Consider the following 23,639-nt stretch of genomic DNA (forward strand, 5'->3'; position numbering starts at 1 on the left):
GTTTCCAAAGAGTTGTGTGTCATCAGCATAGCAGTGGTAAGAGAAACCATGTGCCTGAATGATGGGTCCTAGTGATGTTGTGTGTGTATATAGAGAAGAGAAGTGGACCAAGCACTGAACCCTGAGGTCCCCCAATAAGTAGTTGATGTGGCTTGGACACCTCACCCCTTCAGGCTTCCTTGAAGGACCTAACTGAGAGAGAGGAATTAAACCAGTCAAACACAGTTCCTGTGATGCCCAGCGAAGAGAGGGTTCTTCAGCAGTGGGGTTACTTGAGCCTGCTTAAATGTAGTGGGAAAAGTGGCTGTAAGTAGAGATGTGTCAATTCTGTGTGTGAGTGCAGGTAGGATGGACGGAGAGATGGCCTGGAGAAGTTGAGAAGGAATTGGGTCAAGGGAACAGGTCGTGGGGTGGTTGGAGAGGAGGAGTTTAGAGACCTCAGTGTCAGTCAGAGGAGAGAACATAGAGACAGAGGAGTTGCATACAGAGATGGGTGTTTGACAGGGTGAGGTGCTGAGAATGTATTGCTGATGGTTGTAACCTTAAAACATGTGGCAAAGACATCTGCTGTCATTGATGTATCAAGCGGTGGAGGGGGAGGGCAGAGCAGTGTGTTGAATGTTCTAAACAAGCTGCAAGTGTCTGGGGTGCTGTTGATCTTGTTGTTGTTGGAGGACATTTTTGCAGATTTTACATTATCTGAAAAAGTTGCAAGCAGAGACCGATACTTATCTAGATCTGCTGCATCTTTATATTTCCATCATCTCCTCTCAGCTGCCCTGAGGTCAGTCCGATGTTCACAAAGGACGTCAGAGAGCTACGGGTTGGGTGGTGTAGTACATGCTGGCCTAGAGGAGAGAGGACAGATGTTGTCTAAAATAGGTTGCTAAAGTAGAGCTTAGTGTGTCTGTGGCAGTGTTTACATCAAGGGTGGAAAATACATTTTGTGTGGGAAGAGAGGTAGAGACAGCTTTGGAAAGACGAGAGGGTGAAAGAGAACAGAGGTTACGGCGAAAGGAAACCAAAGGTGGAGTCTGTTTTAATGTAGATGGTAGAGTTGTGTTCAAAAAAGTAGTGATCAGAGACATGTAAAGGAGTAACAAGAATATTTCAGTTGGTACAGTTGCGTGTAAAAATGAGGTCCAGCTGGTTGCCCGACCTGTGAGTTGCTGTGTTGCTTAGTCTTTCCAAGTCAAATGAGGCCAGAAGAATATTCAGTTCTGTGGCCTGGGGCTTGTCTTGGTGCATGTTGAAATTACCAAGAACCACAAGTGGCTTACCATCCTCCGGGAAGGAGGACAGCAGGACATCCAACTCCTCGAGAAAGTTGTCAGCTGACCTGGAGGGTGATAGATGACAACATGTATTTTTGTGGGTTGAATTGTAGTAATAGCATGGAATTCAAAAGGAGTATTGTTACATTGAGAAGAGTGTGGTGAAAATGTCCAGTTGTTTTGAATGAGCAAACCTGTTCCCCCTCCCCTACCGGTGTGTTGAGGGGTGTGAGAGAAGACGTTTTTGGACAGTGTAGCAGGTGTTGCTGTATCCTCTGGACATATCCATGTTTCTGTCAGTGCCAGGATGCTGAGGGTGGACTTTGTGGCAAAGGCTGGAATGAAGTCAGCTTTGATCACAGCTGACAGGCAGTTCCAGAGTCCAACTGAGAAGGAGAGCGGAGCAGGTGTTGAAGTGCCAAGTGGCCGTAGATTGTGTGGGTTGCGTGTTGTCTTGCATCTGTATTGTGTAAATGCTCTGTAACAGATAACAGGGATGTGCTTGAAGGCATATGTTATTTGTGAAGTAGACATGTTAGTATGTAGAAGGAAAATAAGTATAAATACTTAAGTGCTATGGTGAGTGGCACCTTGGCTGTGTAATTTCTCGGTGGACACATGGGGAACCAAAACTACGGGTCGCGTGAGGTGACAAGCGTGGGAACAAACGCGACTTCAGTACACCGCAAATAAATGATGCAACATTTTAACAATAAATATTACCGTACAACAAGTGAAGCACTGTTTATAGACACTAAAATCAACGATGGTTTTACACACACTGGACAAAAAAACTCAAATCTAGCAGTGAATAAGTCAAAACAATATAGCACACACACTAACACATGTGATGCCAGTTCAAGAGAGTAAACAAACAACACAAGTCTGGCAATGAATACCACTCTACAACAAAGTAAACAATTAAATAAACACACTTACATGCAAGTGCAGACTCCTGTAGATAAATCGCTTCTCCTCGAATACTGTAGGGTTTTGTGTTGGTTATATAAGCAGTGGGGTTACTCAAGCCTGCTTGAATGTATTAGCTCATGCCAGTCACAGGGTTTCAGCTACTGACGAGAGGGCAGTCTCTGTTGAGTGTCCTTTTTTGAAGCCAGATTGATGTCTGTTGAGTAAGTTGTTCTGTGAGAGAAAAGCAGACAACTGGTTGAATACGACCCTCTCAAGAGTTTTAGACAGGACGGTATGAGAGAGACCGGTCTGTAATTGTTGGCTACTGTAGGGTTTTGTGTTGGTTTAAGCAGTGGGGTTACTTGAGCCTTCTTGAATATATTAGCTCTCGCCAGTCGCTGGGTTTCAGCTACTGACAAGTGGACAGTATCTGTTGAGTGTCCTTTTTTGAAGTGAGATTGATGTCTGTCGAGTAGGTTGTTCTGTGAGAGAAAAGCAGACAACTGGTTGAATACGACCCTCTCAAGAGATTTAGACAGGACGGTATGAGAGAGATTGTCTGTAGTTGTCGACTACTGTGGGGTTTTGAGTTGGGTTTTTTTTAGCAGTGGGGTTACTCGACTGCTTAAGGGCAGTCTTTGTTGAGTGTCCTTTTTTTGAAGCCAGATTGATGTCTGTCGAGTAGGTTGTTCTGTGAGAGAAAAGCAGACAACTGGTTGAATATTAACCCTCTCAAGAGTTTTAGACAGAAAGGGTATGAGAGAGACCGGTCTGTAGTTTTCGACTACTGTTGGGTTTTTGTGTTGTTTTTTAAGCAGTGGGTTTACTCAAGCCTGCTCGAATATATTGGGAAAGTTTCCAGTTGTGAGATATGCATTGATAATGTGTGTGAGTGCAGGCAAGATTGATGGAGAGGCAGCTTACATAAGAGGTGATTGGGTCAAGTGGGCAGGTGGTAGAATGGTTAGAAAGAAGCACTTTAGAGACCTCAGTCTCGGGGAAGAGAATAGAGAAAGCGGAAAACAGAGGATGGGATATTGGAAGAGAGTAGCTGTGGGTGTTAGGTGTAGAGAACTGGCTGCTGATGTGCATTACCTTGTTGGTAAAAAACATGACAAAGTCATCAGCAGCCAGAGAATTAGTAGGATGTGATAGGAGGATAGAGAAATTACTGATCTTGCTCTGGTAATAGTCAATTTTAACAGGAGAAACTCTAAAGAAAAAAGAGAGAGAAGTGATTGATACATACACAGGTCAGCAGGGTCTTTTGACTTGTGCAACTTTCTTTCCGCAGCCCTCAGCTTGGTTCGGTGATCACAAAGTGTCTCCGACAGCCAAGGGCTGGAGGGTGTGGCACGTGCTGGCCTGGAGGTAAGAGGACAGACAATATCAAGGCAAGAAGTTAATGTTGAGCAAAGAGCATTTGTAGCTTCATTTAATTCAAGTGAAGAGAAATGGTTAGTGGAGGGAAGGGATGCTGAGATTATGGAAGAGAAGCGAGTGGGTGAGAGAGCGCGAAGGTTGCGGTGGAAGGAATCCATAGGTGGAGTAAGAGGTAAAGGGAGAAGGGAGAGTAACAGAAAATTGGATGAAGAAATGACCAGAGATATGTTGAGGGGTAACAAGGGGATTATTGGAGATACAATTGCGTGTAAGGATGAGATCTAGCTGTATCCCTGCTCTGTGAGATGCAGGGGTTTGCAGTCTTGTAAGGTCAAATTAGGTCAGAAGAGCTAGAAATTCAGCCGCTTGAGGTTTTTCCAGATGGGTGTTAAAGTCCCCAAGGACCACCAGAGGAGTACAGTCCTCAGGGAATGAGGACCTCAATTCATCTAGCTCTTCATTATCTATTAGTTAGATATTTGCGGTAAGCATGTAGAAGCATCGTCCGTGATGCCCACTGGTGTTGGGTGTTCAGGTGTTAAAGTGTTTTAGATAATTTCTCATCATGTAAGTGCATGTAATACAATGAGGGATGAGACTTCCAGCGTGAGAGTGAATCTGCACTGTGTTTACAGATGGTTGTACTATATTAAAACTGTAGATAATGCTGAATATAATGTATAATAATGCTAAGGGTCCTCATATTTGATTGTCCTGATAATGCCAATTGTAAAGTCTGAATCCACCAGTAAATAATGTAACAAGTAATAAAAGGAACTGCATGTGTACTGAAAGTAATTATAATAATATTAATACATAAAAAAAAAAATCTCTCCCCTTTTCTCCTCAATGTGGAATGCCCAATTCATTCTAAGTCCTCTTGGTGGCATAGTGACTCGCCTTAAGCCGGGTGGTGGTGGAAGAATCTCAGTTGCCTCTGTGTCTGAGACTGTCGATCCGCACATCTTATCACGTGGCTTTTGAGCGCATTACCACGGAGACATAGCATGTGTCGAGGCTTCTCGCTATTCTCCGCGGCATCCAAGGACAACTTACCACACGCCCCACCGAAAGCGAGAACCACATTATAGTGGTTATAGACTATGAGGAGGTTACCCCATGTGACTCTACCATCCCTAGCAACCAGGCCAATTTGGTTGCTTAGGAGACCTAGCTGGAGTCACTCAGCACGCCCTGGATTCGAACTCATGCCTCCATGAGTGGAAGTCAGCGTCTTTACTTGCTGAGCTACCCAGGCCTTACTTTTGATGTTTCAGGCTTTGGAAATTCCATTTCTTTTTTTTTTTATCTCATTAATCAAAGAAATACGATCAATTTATTTTCAAATGAATCATAAGTTGCAGCCCTTGTTGAGAGAGCTGAGGCATTTGCAGTGTTGTCTCTGCAGATCCGTGTCTCAGTCAGAGCCAAGACATTGATTTTTACTGACTGGCAAAGGCCAGACAGCTAACTGGCAGTTCCGCAGTCCAACAGAGATTGAGAGGGGCTTTGGAGAGGCATTGCTAAGTGACCTAAGGTGCTGTGGAGTGCGTAGTCTACAGTGTGTGTGTGTCTGTAGATTTTTGCCTGCATGAGACAACAGGAATATACTGAAAACACATATTACGAGAAGAATAAAGAATAACTATGAGCGAAAAAGAGAAGGGGCAAAACATAGCATAGTGGCTGGCTCCTTGCCAGTGTCCTTGCTTGGTGGACTCGCACAGGTAAACTCGCAGGTCTTTACCCGAGATAGGTCTTCACACGAAGAGGGCTGCACAGAAGGGCTGTTGCTCCGGCTGTCACTACAGTTCTCTCACTATTTAAGTACTAATTGCTGTTCATCTGAGTCCAGCCCGCAAATTATCAACTCGTTGTCAAAAAGTGCAATTTCACATTTGTAACCCTGAACTTACCTTGCCATGTCAAAAAGGTCAAATTATCTGATATTTTTAAGAAACGTAATTCAGACTACCTTCAGGCATGAGGGTCATGAGGGTCTACAAGGGTACTCTCTGTGACATCATTTCCTGTTTATGTTTTTTTTTATCACATTTTCTGCATGTTTGTTGCAAACTGACTTTGATGTGGCATGCAGAAGTTTTTCAAATATTAATAATGAGTCCTTTTTTCCAATTAAAAATAATACTAGTTTTATAAACTACTTCATAAGGTTTATTTGAGTCTTTTAACAATTTTGTAGTATTATTACAATCTCGTGACAATTGTTGCATCCTTAAATTTTGACTTAAAAAAAATGCCCCTCAAAAAATGTCCAAATTAATTTTAAATTCAGAAATTTCTTTTTCAAATGTATTCATTATATAAGAGGTGTATTTAAGCCATCGTCTGTATGAATTACTGTTTTTAATGGTTTTTTGAATAAAATAATAGATCAGCAAACAAAAACATGCCCTTATGTCAATGAGCCGTAATTAGTATTCAGCTTTTTACATCAGGTGCTTTTCACCCTAATGGCATTTCATACACACACTCCAACGTCATTCATTATCACTCTCTTTGCATCAAGTATCTCTCTTTTTCTCCTAACAAACACACTATTGTTATACTGCATGGACTCATATTAACTGTATGTACATCTGGACCACATGAACTTAAATGCTCTTTATACCCGTTGACTCTCTGCATTTGTGAGATTCATCCGATCATCAGTTATTGGGAAGAGTCGAATAGAAAAACTTTTTTTTTTTTGCATATTTTGCAGCCTTCAGATGTGCATCGTTTGTGATTCATTTTATTGAGTATAGACAAATAGTGAACAAAATGTGTAATGTTTACATTTTATTTTGTGCAAAATCACATCGCAATTACAATTTGCAAGTAGAAACTTCCCAAGAAGACTTTAAGGCAGCATGTTTGTGCAGGTGTGTGCAGTACATAAAGATGTGTTTCTACACCGTTAAATGGTTCATTGAGTCTGATTTAAATCTGACATTATTATAGACTACAGCAGTGTTTCCCAACCACTGACCTGTTGTCAGGTGTGCCGTTATCAAATTATCAAATTCCACAAAATGAATAAAGATAATTTCAGGGATCAAAACTCCTCACCTTTCTGTGAAATTCGACATTTTGAAACCATAATCGGTCACTTTTGTGATTGTGAAGAACAATGATTTATTTGTAAATGTCACATGACTCGCATCAGTGCTGCAGAATACATTGAAGTCTATGAAGTGAGTGATATTTATAAGCGTTAATGGTCATCACATGACTCTCGTCAGCGCTGCAGAATACATTGAAGTCTATGAAGTGAGTGATATTTATAGGCGTTAATGGTCATCACATGACTCGCGTCAGTGCTGCAGAATACATTGAAGTCTATGAAGTGAGTGATATTTATAAGCGTTAATGGTCATCACATGACTCTCGTCAGCGCTGCAGAATACATTGAAGTCTCTGAAGTGTGTGATATTTATAGGCATTAATGGTCATCACATGACTCTTGTCAACAGTGCAGAATACATTGAAGTCTATGAAGTGTGTGATATTTATAGGCGTTAATGGTCATCACATGACTCGCGTCAGTGCTGTAGAATACATTAAAGTCTATGAAGTGTGTGATATTTATAGGCGTTAATGGTCATCACATGACTCGCGTCAGTGCTGCAGAATACATTGAAGTCTATGAAGTGAGTGATATTTATAAGCGTTAATGGTCATCACATGACTCACGTCAGCGCTGCAGAATACATTGAAGTCTCTGAAGTGTGTGATATTTATAGGCGTTAATGGTCATCACATGACTCTCGTCAGCACTGCAGAATACATTGAAGTCTCTGAAGTGTGTGATATTTATAGGCGTTAATGGTCATCACATGACTCACGTCAGTGCTGCAGAATACATTGAAGTCTATGAAGTGAGTGATATTTATAGGCGTTAATGGTCATCACATGACTCGCGTCAGTGCTGCAGAATACATTGAAGTCTATGAAGTGAGTGATATTTATAAGCGTTAATGGTCATCACATGACTCACGTCAGCGCTGCAGAATACATTGAAGTCTCTGAAGTGTGTGATATTTATAGGCGTTAATGGTCATCACATGACTCTCGTCAGCACTGCAGAATACATTGAAGTCTCTGAAGTGTGTGATATTTATAGGCGTTAATGGTCATCACATGACTCGCGTCAGTGCTGCAGAATACATTGAAGTCTATGAAGTGAGTGATATTTATAAGCGTTAATGGTCATCACATGACTCACGTCAGCGCTGCAGAATACATTGAAGTCTATGAAGTGTGTGATATTTATAGGCGTTAATGGTCATCACATGACTCTCGTCAGCACTGCAGAATACATTGAAGTCTCTGAAGTGTGTGATATTTATAGGCGTTAATGGTCATCACATGACTCACGTCAGTGCTGCAGAATACATTGAAGTCTATGAAGTGAGTGATATTTATAGGCGTTAATGGTCATCACATGACTCGCGTCAGTGCTGCAGAATACATTGAAGTCTATGAAGTGAGTGATATTTATAAGCGTTAATGGTCATCACATGACTCTCGTCAGCGCTGCAGAATACATTGAAGTCTCTGAAGTGTGTGATATTTATAGGCATTAATGGTCATCACATGACTCTTGTCAACAGTGCAGAATACATTGAAGTCTATGAAGTGAGTGATATTTATAGGCATTAATGGTCATCACATGACTCTTGTCAACAGTGCAGAATACATTGAAGTCTCTGAAGTGTGTGATATTTATAGGCGTTAATGGTCATCACATGACTCGCGTCAGTGCTGTAGAATACATTAAAGTCTATGAAGTGAGTGATATTTATAGGCGTTAATGGTCATCACATGACTCTTGTCAGCGCTGCAGAATACATTGAAGTCTCTGAAGTGAGTGATATTTATAGGCATTAATGGTCATCACATGACTCTTGTCAGCGCTGCAGAATACATTGAAGTCTATGAAGTGAGTGATATTTATAGGCATTAATGGTCATCACATGACTCTTGTCAGCGCTGCAGAATACATTGAAGTCTCTGAAGTGTGTGATATTTATAGGCATTAATGGTCATCACATGACTCTTGTCAGCGCTGCAGAATACATTGAAGTCTCTGAAGTGAGTGATATTTATAGGCGTTAATGGTCATCACATGACTCGCGTCAGCACTGCAGAATACATCGAAGTCTATAAAGTGAGTGATATTTATAGGCGTTAAGGGTCATCACATGACTCACGTCAGTGCTGCAGAATACATTGAAGTCTATGAAGTGAGTGATATTTATAGGCGTTAATGGTCATCACATGACTCTTGTCAGCGCTGCAGAATACATCGAAGTCTATGAAGAGAGTGATATTTATATGCGTTAATGGTCATCACATGACTCACGTCAGTGCTGCAGAATACATTGAAGTCTATGAAGTGTGTGATATTTATAGGCGTTAATGGTCATCACATGACTTGTGTCAGCACTGTAGAATACACTGAAGTCTATGAAGTGAGTGATATTTATAGGCGTTAATGGTCATCACATGACTCGTGTCAGTGCTGCAGAATACGTTGAAGTCTATGAAGTGAGTGATATTTATAGGCGTTAATGGTCATCACATGACTCACGTCAGTGCTGCAGAATACATTGAAGTCTATGAAGTGTGTGATATTTATAGGCGTTAATGGTCATCACATGACTTGTGTCAGCACTGTAGAATACACTGAAGTCTATGAAGTGAGTGATATTTATAGGCGTTAATGGTCATCACATGACTCGTGTCAGTGCTGCAGAATACATTGAAGTCTATGAAGTGAGTGATGTTTATACGTGTAAATGGTCATCACATGACTTGTGTCAGCGCTGCAGCGCTTGCACCAAAGTGCTTCGGCCCACTGGGAAAATGCCCGGTCTGCCAGATTACCAGTCCAGCCCTGCCCATTTAGCACTCTTGCCACCGGTGACCTCACACAACGAAGCCTACCTCTATGACTCTTTTATTTTTTTTTGCATAGCCAAATTTCAAACATTACAAGTAAAAACGCTACTAAGATGGTCAGAAAACACGGACAAGTTCTTGAAAAGTGGGATAGTGGTGTGCCGTGCCAGAAAAAAGGTTGGGAAACAATTTAAATCCTGAAATTCAGTGCCGTGTGCTGACAGAGCGTTGAATATATGTACATGTTCTGGTTAAAGGACACAGTGAACGGGCCCTTGCCTTTCCTGCACAGGTGAAATGAGTTGAATGGGAGAACAGTAGACGAGTGTTGGTGAAAGGTGAAAGCGTTCGTTTTCTGTCTGGCATGTAACTGATAGTATGTGAGTGCCGGTGAGCATTAATGCATCCAAGACAAATACAGAGACAGTCTGTGTTTGGAGTCTGACCCACGCTGTCATTCAGGTACTACTTGTTTTTCTTTTTGTTTTCCAACCAAGGACTGATTATGCAAGACATATTTTTCTAAAATGTTAGACACATCTCAAAGGAAAATTGAAATACACTTTCTGAATTCACTTTCCTTGGCTTGTTGTGCACAATTAATCAGCATGCAGAGAAAAATAAATGACTGATATTTAAAGGTGAAATATGTAAAAATGTTCATGTAATATTCAGCTTGTTATTTGCCAATGTGTGAACAGCTTGTAATGCAACTTAAAAAATGAGCCATTCACGCCATTCCTAGGTTGCTTGTAGACTGATTTTCATGTGAAGGGAGCGGGTCGCTTTTGCCAGGAAAATCCAAAGGATGTGACGTTTATGCGCGCTCCCGAGAGCCTCAGTAGCGTCTCTTCCGCTAATCAACAGCGACAACAACGCTACACTAGGTAACATTATCTTAGAGATGAAATCCAGCAAACGTCCGACTCCCAACACAAACTCTGAGTGAACCGAAAAAACATTTATCTACTGAATCCCGTCTGGCTAAGCGGGAACGTGATCGTGGTTGAGCGAAAACTAGAGTGAACATCGGCAGGGCATTTGATTCCTGGAGGGACCTTCGTTCGGTTTTGGGGATCAAAACCGACCCTGAATTGGCGTTCTTCTTTTTGGACAGGTACGCTTACAGAACTGCAAAGCATGTGAAATATAGTGCCATAAGGATTGATCGGTGTTATTTTAGCTCACTTGATCTTGCTAACCTTGCTAACCTTAATCAGTGTCAGTATGCTATGTTAGCTGATAAGTAGTTTTAGTTTGTAGTAAAACACTTATAACTGTGTAATTTTAATTATGCTACCTCATCTGTCAGCATGATGCCGGTGAATCACGTTCAGTCTCTTTGTACGTTACGTCATTGTGTTGGCGGATGCTCGCTCGCGTCACTATGGAGTGTGTGCACGAGCGCGAGCAACAGGTAGCTGCTGCAGTTCACTTAACGGCCACAGGTGTCACTAATAACAAGGCTTTCTGAATCTTACACACTGCACCTTTAATCAAAATGTATAAACTTGCTCCGTCGCTAACACAACATAGGCAGATATCACCTATCACTTTATTTATGCTGAAGGGACATTCTGGGTTCAGTATGAGTCAGCTCAATCGACAGCATTTCGTGGCATAATATCAATAAAATAATAAACAAATATTTCGACTCATCCCTCCTTTTTTAAAAAAAGCAATAAATCGAGGTTACATTGAGGCACTTACAATGGAAGTGAATGGAGGGTTTATGTGAAGCACATACATTAATTCTTCTGTATAAACGTGTGTATTATTTGAGCTGTAACGTTGTTTAAATCATCGTTTTAGGGTTTACATCGTCATGGCAACAAAGTTGTAAAATTGGATATAACTTTATCACACTAAAATCATGTTGACACTCATATTGGTTACGTCTTGTGGTGATACTTTTGAAACGGTGAGTATTTTAACATTTAAAGATTGGCCCCCATTGACTTCCATTGTAAACCAGATTTTTGCTTTTTTAAAGAAATTGAGGGATGAGTCAAAATCATTCATGTGGTAATCAATATTATGCCACAAATGCCATCAACGGAGCTTAACTTGTATTGAACCTGGAATATTCCTTTAACTAACAACTATTAAGTCCCACATTTTTTCTAGCTGAATATCCTGTTTTATTCACAGATACGCCACATCATTGGGTTGCAAATGTCATATCATGTTGACTTCAAAATGGAAATATGCAGAATAGAAAATAATTGTATGCCATAAAGTTTCTTGCCAGTAAGACCAATAGAAAGATATAATAGAAAAATAAATCATTACATTCAGGTATAAACCTGTTAGAATAAAAACCATATAAATCTTGTGCTAAATCTACTTTGAATGTTGCAACTAGATTAGTTATAATCAAGGGCAGAAATTATAAGAGGGTTGGTGCCAAAAAGCCCCTGAATATCAAAATCATGTGACTGAAAAATGCCCCGGCCCGTAATGAATTCCTTTGTAAAAGCTGAAAAGCTAATATAGTAGTTTATATTATAATTGTGGCCCATGTACACCTACTGTGATTTATATATTATTATGCCCTTGTAAAGGGTTATAAGGGAAAGGAGAATGCTAGAACCGGCTTGGCAATATAAATAATAGTTTAATAATAAACTGAACCAAAAACACACAAACATAAACATAAACACAGAGCAGCTGCCTGTAATTCTCTCTCTCTTGAGCTGGCGTCACCGCCCGCCTTTATCCCTCGCGCGCCCCCATCAGGCTGATTGGGGCCGGGCGTGCGTTGTTCCAGCCTGGCCCCGCCCTCCTCTGTTCTACAGCCCTCATAATGGTTAACGAATGCTAAATGGTAAATGGTTTGCACTTATATAGCGCTTTTTTAACCTTAGAGGTTACCAAAGCACTTTACACTGTGTCCCAATCACCCATACACACACACACACACACACACACACACACACACACACACACACACACACACCAATGGTGGCAGAGCTGCCATGCAAGGTGCTAGCCTGCCATTGGGAGCAAGTTGGGGTTCAGTGTCTTGCCCAAGGACACTCCGGCATGTGGAGTCATGTGGGCCGGGAATCAAAACGCCAACCCTGCGATTGGCAGTCCACCCGCTCTACCACCTGAGCCACAGCGCATAAAGAAATGCACCTGGAAATGTAATCCAGAGGATAGATAATTGTCCCTTAATGGAAAAGTACATTTCTGACACTGTTGGTTATAATGCATCACTTTTTACCAAAGCTCAATAGCAATGCACATTTACACAAGCGGCGTGATTCTCCATTCTACCACTGATTTGTGTGTGCGGTGCTGCCAAACGAATCTGATTCGAGTATTTCAACCTCAGTATGTGCATCTGGGGACTGTGTGTGTGCAGATACAGACAGACAGCTAAGTGCACAAAATCAGTTTCTTCTGCTAGATTTAAGACATGTGCTCTGTCCGTCTGTGATATTAGCTTTCCCATTTAATGGAAGAGCTGGTGGCAAAAGGACAAAGATGAGAAGAATTCCCCTCCTGCTTTTGGACGTGTATTGTGAATATCAGTATTGACAAATTCACATATTTGGTCATATTTGTTTAAGACCACAAGCAAAGATGGTCGTGATGGTTTTGAGCCGAATGTCCCCATTTGTATCAAAGCCAGTGTCACCATAGTGATATGATCAATGAATATCAATGATCCAGGAACGTTCAAATTGAGAATAAATCTAAATTAAATTAATTCTACAGAAATACTCTTGGCACTAAATGGTGATTGTGGCTCTATGCACTTAAACTGATTCTGGATCATGTGTTGGGAGATTAAGGGTGTGTTCACACTTGGTTGTAGTTCGGTTCTCTTGGTCCTCTCGGTCCGGACCAAAAAAAGAAAATGATACTTTTAGTCCTGGTTCGTTTAGGTTGGTTCAAACTGGCATTTTTAACACTGAACCTAACGATACAAAACCAAAGGCATCAGGGAAAATCACGACCTGATTGGACAACTTTTATGACGTATATTTTTTGACAGAACTTGCCGAACATCCGAAACAATGCTGACTACTGGGCGAAATGCACTCTTTATATTTATATACAGTATATATGGTGGTATTTTTACCAGCTGAGAACAAACGAAGAGTTATTAAAATGTGTAAAGGTGTCACAAGAGCACCAGAAATTCCGCTGTTGCACACACAAATGAATATATGCAGCAAGAACGGCTGACGGCGGTTTTGACACCTGTCCCGAACTGTAATGGGCAACAGCTATGATGAGAAGAACCAGGTATGCTTGAGGTCAGTATTAGGCAAATTACTTCCTGTTTTTGGTCCGTTTAGATGTCTTTGGTCCATGTTGCGTTCATATATCAATCGAACCGTACCAGAGTTCGTTTGAAGCGGACCGAGACCCACTTTTCAGTCTCGTTTTGCTTGTTTAGGTTCGGGTGACGGCGTTCACACTTATTCAAATGAACCGCACTAACAGAGCAATAGCACCAGAGTTCGTTCGTTTTAATCGAACCAAAACAGCCAAGAGTGAACACACCCTAAAAAAGATTTTATGTTGTGAGATTATAATCTCTGGTTAAAGATAATATTGTGTGTTGAGAGATTCAATTTCCACTTCATAGACTTCAATGTATTCTGCAGCGCTGACACGAGTCATGTGATGACCATTAACGCCTGATTATAGAATATATTTTGGGAGATTATAAATGCTAATTATAGTTAATACTTTGAGAGAATATCCATTCTGATTTTAGATCATGTGTTGTGAGATTATAATCCCTGGTTATAGATGTGTTGGGATATTATAAACTCTGATTATACATTATATATTGTGAGATTATAAACTCAAATTTTAGATGTGTTGTACGATTGTAAACATGAATTATATAACATGCTTTAAGAGATTAGAAATTCTGATTCCAGAGGCGGAGCTAGGGGGTGGGCGTGGCCGCAATTGCTGTTTTAGTAAATTTTTTGGCACAATTTAGTTCTTTAGAGGTGAAATCATCTCTGTACTTAACATGTGCGCACACCAAGGTCTCCAAACCTCTCTGTCCCGGCCGCAGTTGCTGTTTTAGTAATTTTTTTGCACTTAAGATGTGGGGCAGCTGTGGCTCAGGTGGTAGAGCGGGTCGGCCACTAATCGCAGGGTTGGCGGTTTGATTCCCGGCCCACATGACTCCACATGCCGAAGTGTCCTTGGGCAAGACACTGAACCCCAAGTTGCTCCCAATGGCAGGCTAGCACCTTACATAGCAGCTCTGCTGCCATTGGTGTATGTATGAATGAATGGGTGAACGAGTCACAGTGTAAAGTGCTTTGAATACCGTTAAGACTTAAAAAGGCGCTATATAAGTGCAGACCATTTACCATGTACGCACACCAAGGTCGCCAAACCTCTCTGTCCCGGCCGCAATTTAGTTCTTTATAGGTGAAATCATCTCTGTACTTAAGCTGTACGCACACCAAGGTCGCCAAACCTCCCCCTCCCCCACAGTCCGACGATATAAAAATGCTGCCCGAATATTTCTATGCCACTACAGACTGATCGCTTGCCCCTGCCTGGCCACCCCTTTGAAAATCTCCTGGCTCCGCCCCTGTCTGATTCTAGAGCAGCTGTTGGGAGATTATGAACTTATTTTACAGCATGTGTGGGAAGATTTCTTAACTGATTCTACAGCATTTTGAGTCTGCAGGAAAGCTTGAGTTATGAGAAGGAATGTCGGCACATTCCAGCAATTCCTGCATTTCACAGGTTTCATTTGTAATAGCCTGTAGGTTTGTTCTTATGCAGGTATGAAGCAAAGCTGCCTGACCCACCTCAATCTAGCTTGTGTCTCACACTACTGTGCAGCGCTGAACACCACTGATCTTTTGTTATTTTTTTGAAATAGAGAAGAAAGAAACAGTAGGATAAATAATAAGACATTAAATGCTTTTGAAACTCACTGCATAGCCACATGTAGAGCCAAGATGTCCCTGGAGGAATATGCTTTTGTGGGTATCATAACTGTCATTGCAACACTAAGGCTTTTATGCATTTTGGTTATGTGAATGAGGGGAGAGGCGGTGCTTAATTGTCATGTAAATCTAAATGCAATTAAATCTCAATCTCAAAGTGGGGTGAAATATGGGCATGATCTTAACAGGTTTAGTGAGACCCAGACAGAGAAAGAGGAGGGGGATTGTGAGGACAGATGTGTAGAGTGAGCGGGAGAGAGAGGATGAGGGAATGAGGCGTGATGGAGGAAGAAAGAGATGTAGAGCAGGCGATCCATGCTTCCCCACGGCTGTGTTTCTTTATCCACAATCTGTCAGAGAGCATCTGTCACTGTTAGTGGGTCACTTGTTTCCTTATTTCCTCTTCTCTCTTCCTCCCTCACACTCTGTCTTTCCTCTTTCTTTTGGTTCAAGAGAGAGGGCTGCCTTCATTTCTGTCCTTTCTCTCTTTTACTAATAAAGAACATGAGAAGCAAACTCATTAGAGAGAATTTGGACCGTGTGATTTTGAACAAAATAGAGCAAGAATGAGAGAGTGAATAAAATGAAGGAGGGAAGCGTAAAGACAAAAACTAGCAGGCGTGCGAGCAAAATGCATGAATAGAGGATGAAGAGAAAAAAGGAAGGCGTAAAGGAAGGAAGGAAAGAAAGTGGGAAAGGAGGAAAGAATGAATGAAGAAGAGAAAGAAGGAGAAAAAGGCAGAAGGAAGAAAGTATGAAGGAGTGAAAGAAAGGAGGAAGGAGAGAAAGAAGGAAAGATTAAAGAAAGAATGAATTTGAAAGGAAAGAGGAAAAGAAAGACAAAGAGAAGGTGCAAAAGAAAGGAGGGAGGAAAGAAGTGGGAAGGAAGGAGTGAAAAAGGAAGCATAAATGGAAAGAGTAAAAAAAAGTAGTAGGGAGGAAAGAAAGGAAGAAGGAAAAGAAAGACAGAGGGAAGGAGGGAAAGAGACAGTATTAGGGAGGGAAGAAGAAAGAAGGGAAAAGTAGGAAGGAATTAAATGATGAAAGGAAAGAAAAACAGAAAATGGAAGTAAATAGGTAAGGAAGAGCTAAAGAAAGGAGTGAAATAAAGAAAGGAAGGAGAAAAAGAAAAAGTAAGTATGAAGGAGGGAGAGAGGAAAAGAAAGAATGAAAGAAAGAGCAAAAAGGAAGGAGTAAATAAAGAAAGGAGGGAGGAAAAGGGAAAGGAAAGGAAGGAGGAAATAAAGTGTGAAGGAGGGAGGAAAAGAAAGAAGGCAGGAAAGAGTAAAAGAAAGAAAGGAGGAAGTATGAAGGAGGGAGGAAAAGAAAGGCAGGAAAGAGTAAAAGAAAGAAAGGAGGAAGTATGAAGGAGGGAGGAAAAGAAAGGCAGGAAAGAGTAAAAGAAAGAAAGGAGGAAGTATGAAGGAGGGAGGAAAAGAAAGAAGGCAGGAAAGAGTCAAAGAAAGAAAGGAGGAAATATGAAGGAGGGAGGAAAAGAAAGAAGGCAGGAAAGAGTAAAAGAAAGGAAGGAGGAAATAAAGAAAGTAGGAAGTATGAAGGAGGAAGGAAAAGAAAGACAGAGGGAAGGAGGGAAAGAGACAGTATTAGGGAGGGAAGAAGAAAGAAGGGAAAAGTAGGAAGGAATTAAATGATGAAAGGAAAGAAAAACAGAAAATGGAAGTAAATAGGTAAGGAAGAGCTAAAGAAAGGAGTGAAATAAAGAAAGGAAGGAGAAAAAGAAAAAGTAAGTATGAAGGAGGGAGAGAGGAAAAGAAAGAATGAAAGAAAGAGCAAAAAGGAAGGAGTAAATAAAGAAAGGAGGGAGGAAAAGGGAAAAGAAAGGAAGGAGGAAATAAAGAAAGGAGGAAGTATGAAGGAGGGAGGAAAAGAAAGACGTAATTAGGGAAGGAAGGAGTAAAGAAAGAAGGAAGATAAAATGAAAAGTACGGAAGAAGGAAGGAATGAGGAGAAGAACGAACAAGTTCGTGATGGGGTGCAAGAAGGAAGCGGGAGTCGGCAATCCTTCCCCTTCGACCACCCGGGGCAACACAGCTCCCAACCCCCTGTCCGACGAGTTGGTCTGTACAACAAAAGTGAGAGCAAAATCAGGAGCATGTAACAACGGCCCGCGACAAAGCGCAGCTTTCACCTGCATAAAAGTCTGTTGGCGTGGCTCCGACCACTGGTCTGGGGCTCCTTTTTAGTGAGATCGGTCAGCGGGATGGTGACGTCCAAATAATTAGGCACAAACCTTCTATAATAGCCAGCCAGCCCCAGGAACTGTCTCACCACTGCAGGTAGCAACTGCTGCGATCTTATCAATTTGGGGATGCACCTGCCTGTGACCCAAGTGGAACCCCAGATACCGTACCTCCACCTGTCCAATTGCGAATGAAGGAGAGAAAGAAAGTAGGAAGGCATTAAGAAAGAAAGAGAAAATGAAAGAACAGCAAGTAGAAAATACGAATCTCATGAACTAACTTTGATTTCAGGAGTGTTTGAGGAATATAATGTTCCTTGTTTGGCAGTTTTGGGTTTCTCTGGCTTATTTTTTGAGTGTTTTTCATCCAGAGGAAATGTAAACAAATAGAATCCTTTGCTTACCAAAGCAGTCCGAGGGTGAGTGGACAGAACCATGTCTCCGTTCTTGTTCACTGATACTCTGTTTCTGCTGTCACCATGGGCACAGTAAGGGTCATATGGAGTGACATCACCATATGAACAAACACACAGTCCTTAATGGAGTAATGATAATAGTGATGCCTGTCTGAGCAAACACCACTAATAAGATCACTACCTGTGATCTAGCTGAAAGATTCAATTGTTTGAATTTGACTGCACATAGAAACATAAGAGTAGATACACACATTAGGACATACATTATTCTCATTATGGTTGCACACAAACAATGCATATGTACCCATGCACACATGCACCCAAACACAAACCCTTTGTTCATCCTCATAACACAGATGAAAGTCCATCGTGTCTGTTTCCAAATCACTGGCTTCTTTTAATCGATGTTACGCTCAAACAAACACATATACTGCATGCTTGCATTGTTCAAAGTAGTTTTATGTCTGGGGTCTAAGGACACTGGTTTAATATTTGACGTGTGTGTGTGTGTGTGTGTGTGTAATTGTGTGTCTTCGGTGAGTCGATCTTGGCTGAAGTTCTGAGAAACTGTGGCCCCCTGCTTCCAGTGAGGAAGAGGCCCGTTAACAACCCAAGCAAATGAGTGTTTACCCATATTCTGTAGGAGATAGTGGGGTAAGGGTTTAAATGGGGCCTCCTCGACTCCTGTTGGCTGGAGTTTACCACTAAACCTTTATAAGATGTATGTTTTTAGGTTTTTTTTTTTTTTTTTTTTCAGTAGCTTTAAAGCAATTAACTGATCTTTATGTGAAGTTCCAGTGGAAGTACGTATTCGGAATTAGAACAATGCCAAGAGTTCCATTTGAATGATCCATTTGAATGTTCCATTAGAATGTTCCATTAGAATGTTCTGGAACAGCCAGTTTTGAACCTCCCAGATAAAAATCATGCAAAAAACATGATTGAGACTTTTTTTTAATAGGCTTCAAAATAGGGCCTCAAATTGGCAGAGAAGGTTTGAATAATCATAAAAAATTAAATCAACCAAATTTTGACATATTTTGAATCCATATCTAAAAGCCTGAATATCATAGAGACTTGGAGATGGGCTCTTTTAACTCAAAACATTAAACAAACACCCTAGCAACCATCCAACCACCCTAGCAACTGCATAGCAATGCACCAAAAAACATTTGAAACACCTAGCAACCGCATAGCAATGACATAGCAACCACACAACATTGTGGTGGTACCGTTTGAATGGCAAGTACCAAATGTTTTAATCACTTTCTTTCTGTCTCTCTTTCTCTCTTTCAGCATGGGTCGGAGCGTTGGCAATGGGGATGATATTTTTCTGTTCTCCTGTGGTCAGTATGTTCACTGATCATTTCGGCTGCAGAAAGACGGCCGTCTGCGGAGCATTTGTGGCCTTCATTGGTCTTCTCACCAGTTCCTTTGCAATGTAAATACCTTTTGTTCTCTTTTTTCCATTTGTGTGCAAAGTTGTAAATCAGAAATGTCTACTGATGTGATTAGTCCTATGTGATTAAAGGAATAGTTCACCCGATGTCATCATTTACTCCCCCACGTGTGTTTGTTTCAAACCATTGACTTTGATAAGGGCTTGTAACCTACACAAAGACTCTTTAGAGTCATTTTTACATTTTAATAAAATATTCTTTCAAATGTTCTGTGCACAATCTGTGCTAAAAAGACTTGATGATGAGTTATATTAGCGGGTTCACAAGTCGCACACAGCACCAACACAAATACAGACACACAACACACAATGTTTATGTTAGTGTGTGTATCTTTCTCCCTTAACCGTTAGACATGTCTAAGTTTCCTCGAAGTGTTTCCGTTAACTGTCGGGATGTATAAAGTAATGTTAAAGATGTGTATGATGCATGCGTCACAGGTCGCAGTTTGCTTCATTTTGTTTTTCATGACCATTTTCGACCCTTTGACCCTTAGTTTTTATTTTTTTGCTTTTAAGGCTTCTATGCCCATGTGAAATGAGTAGTACATGGCTTCCTAACGGGTCTAATATAGTCGCTGCTGCCACATTTTTCAATAAAAGTCTCATTGTGATAGATTTATAAAACATTCTGTGCTGAAATGTGCTGCTCAAACATTAAGATCAGACTGATGTGATCAGGGATCTTGTTAAAAATGAACTTCATCTGCTCGTTTGTAACATAATGATTCTCCAGAAGGATCTGCAGAGCAGTAGGTGCTACACACAACCAGGAACAGCACAAGGTTTGGTGCATTTCCACACATTTTACTCGTTAGTTCAAGCCGGATCTCATAAAATAAGGTGACTGGCAGAATTTTTGCAAGATGATATTGTGTGGTTCATTATTAGGGATGCACCGATACCACTTTTTCTCTTCCGATTCCGATATCGGAAATCTCAGTATGGGCCGATACCAATCTGATACCAGTGTTGTTTTTTATTTTTTTAAACAAATATTAATATATTATAATAATAATATATAGTAATATATCTCAATCATGCACCTTTAACTTTTAAACCCTCACGCTTTTATTTTGACATTCCGATCTCTCCAGGACGTCCTGCATGTGTGTCTGTTTGTAGGCAAGTTCACAGTTGTTTAATTCACTTCTTATTCAAATTCTGGTAAATGCATAATCTAAATGCATATTATAAGTGAATCGAACTTTTGAGCATCTACATCTGAGATGTTGTTCTTGAGTAGCGCTCCAATATTCCACACCGCGTAAAGGCTAAAAATAGCCGCGAGTGTGTGTAAACAGAGCAGCACCATTCACTGACACGCTGGAGCTGCGCATGCATTTTATATATTTACTTATTAAAAACAGGCTTTTGTGATTCACAGAGCTATTGCACGTCTTCAAGTGGCTTTCAATAAAATGCACGAGTCATATGAACTAATTTAATGGTGTTTTATGGTTCTTTTATGTCATTTTTTGAGCTTGACAGTAACGAACTTGACTAACACATAGTGTCGGATTTGGATAGGGCTCGTCAGACCGATACCCAGTCCGTCTAAAAGCTTCAGTATCGGAGCCGATACCGATCCAGGTATCGGATCGGTGCATCCCTATTCATTACACATATCTTGGCAGTTCTGAGTTGAAATGTCCACTGAGTGGCGCTAAAAGCGAGTTAAATATGTTCCCAAACAGATGAGGTTTCTAAAGGGATAGTTCCCCCAAAAATGAAAATTCCCTTATTATTTACTCACCCTCATGATATCCCAGGTGTGTTTGACTTACTTTCTTCACCAGAACACATTTGGAGAAAAATAGAAAAATATCTCAGCTCAGAAGGTCCTTAAAATGCAAGTGGATGGTGATCAGACTTTTGAACCTCCGAAAATCAAAGACAGTCAGCATAAACGTCATCCATAAACCATCTGTTCAATTAATGTCTTTTAGGGAGACACGATTCAACTCTAAATCATCGCTTCCAGTCAGCTGCCGCATGCACGTGTGACGTAATCACGTTGGCATGTTCACGTGAGAACTGAGGCATGTACGACACACATGGAAGAGCAACGCTGTTTACATTTAAGTAATAGGAACGCTGTACAGAAGGTTATAGATCTGTATTTATCTGTTTCTTTACTCACAATGGTGCATTTATGTGCTTATCCTGGATGTCTGAAGCGAGAGGAGAACGCGAGAATACGTCCGTAACATGCCATCGCGAATACATCACACGAGAGCTTCCTAGAAGCGCTAATTTATAGTTCTAAAGTAGTTTTCATGCCTAAAGCAATCTATTGCTTTAGTAGATATTAATTTGTCATATCAATGATGTTTATGCTGACTGTCTGTGATTTTTGGAGCTTCAAATGTCTGATCACCATCAACCTGCATTTTAAGGACCGACTGAGCTGAGATTCTTTCTTCACCATAACACATTGGAAGAAAAGTACATGTTTATGAGCTAAAAAGTTGCTGATTGTTGTAGCACCTCTAGTGGTCATTTCACCTGGAAACTGCCACGATGTATACAACGAGCCACATAAATATCACATTGGAAGCAAAGTAGGTTTAGTAACGTGATTGCATGTTTTGCAGCAGTGTAGGATTAATAAATGCTCTTTTGGGCTGGAAAGGAGGTTTTGAGTTCTGAAAGTTACTGTATGTTTTAACAGCACAGTTAACTGCTTTATTTCAAAAGATCAAGGAAAATTTTGACTCATGATATGACCTTGCTGATTATGTAAAGAGTGTGGTTATATAAATTGTTATAGAGACCCTTTTTGTTTTTTCAACAGAACGCTGGTGAACAGTGCCAACACAGACACACACACACACACACACACACACACACACACAGTGCACAGCAGGACCACACTCCTGCACGGCAGAACATTTCTGAAATCATTACATTCTTTGTTCCCAAACTTTTCTTAATTTTTTTCTTCTTTATTGTCCGTTTTCTCCAAATGCCCCTCACAGTGCCCCCGCAGCTCTTTCTATCTCATCCATGTGCAGTTGGACAAAGTGCTGGTTTTGTTCCAAGCTGAAAAAGCTCTTTCTGTTGTAATAAAAGGTTGGAGAACACTCAAACACAAATGCTAACAAGTGCACACACGCACACACACACGCACACACACACTTTCCCTTCCCTATGAACACTGAATGTCTCCAGCAGCGTTCAGGGTTTTCAGTTCCATCTCGCAGAGACTCTCAATCCATCATCTTTCACACAAGGTCTTTTATTAACTAAATAAAGTCTCCTAATAGGAGTGTGTTATACATTGTATACTCACACACACACACTCATCAACTCTGGCTGGGTGTGTCAGCATTAGTTCTCGCAGGTCATATGGCTGTTCTTAATAAGGACAAGATTTACTGCTGACCCTTTTTAAATTGGTTCTAATCATAGACTGTAAAAAAAAGATGGACGACGCCCCTTCGCTCTTTTCCATTGGTGAGAACTGAAGCCGCCAGTGTCCCGATATGGCGCTGACATCTTGGGACTTGAGTCTGCGCAGTTGCGATTTCGGGACCAGACCTGCGCAGTAGTGAGCAGGAAGTAAAGCCGCGAAATCAAGGCCCCGCCCTCACTCGCTGAATCAATCGCAAGCACACGCCCTGCACTTTTGACTTTTGACTTATGACGGTGTGAAATAATTAATTATAGAAATTTAGATATTACATTTAAAGCTCCAATCTCCTCAGTCCTCCGAAGATCCCAAAAAAGTCAGTTGGTGCTTCAGTGACTACTTCGCTCAGAGAACCTGTCAATCACAGCTGTCAATCATGACGTCACAGTACCGTTTTTATAGCATCAAATAACTAAAAACAAACTTATTTTGAAAACAAACACTTGAAATGACATCAACGTGATGTAAATGACAGAAACTGTCTTTGGAAAAAAGATATGTGAAGTGTAATTTAATTGTTTAGTTGGTCTCACGTCCCGTTGAATAACATGGGGAGGCGGGGTTTATAACCTATACTAGGACCAGTCACCGGGGGGGCGATCGAGACGTTTTGGCTTCACTTTTGAGGGCTTGTGTGGCACACTTGGGTCAAATATGAAAAATCCAACTTAAAGGGACAGTTCACCCCTAAATAAAGTTCTCTAATGATTTACTCGCCCTCATACCATCCC

General features: G+C 40.9%; 1 protein-coding gene across 1 annotated transcript in view; it reads left to right on the forward strand.

The window, feature by feature from the left end:
• LOC127663377 (monocarboxylate transporter 8-like) overlaps positions 1-23,639 on the forward strand; it is a 47,264-nt gene that overhangs the window by 10,204 nt on the left and 13,421 nt on the right. The window contains exon 2 of the mRNA XM_052154935.1: positions 19,334-19,478. Coding sequence (XP_052010895.1) covers positions 19,334-19,478 — 145 coding nt within the window. The remainder of the gene's footprint in view (positions 1-19,333; positions 19,479-23,639) is intronic.

Source organism: Xyrauchen texanus, chromosome 23 (genome assembly GCF_025860055.1).
Source record: "Xyrauchen texanus isolate HMW12.3.18 chromosome 23, RBS_HiC_50CHRs, whole genome shotgun sequence".
Taxonomy (NCBI): Eukaryota; Metazoa; Chordata; class Actinopteri; order Cypriniformes; family Catostomidae; genus Xyrauchen; species Xyrauchen texanus.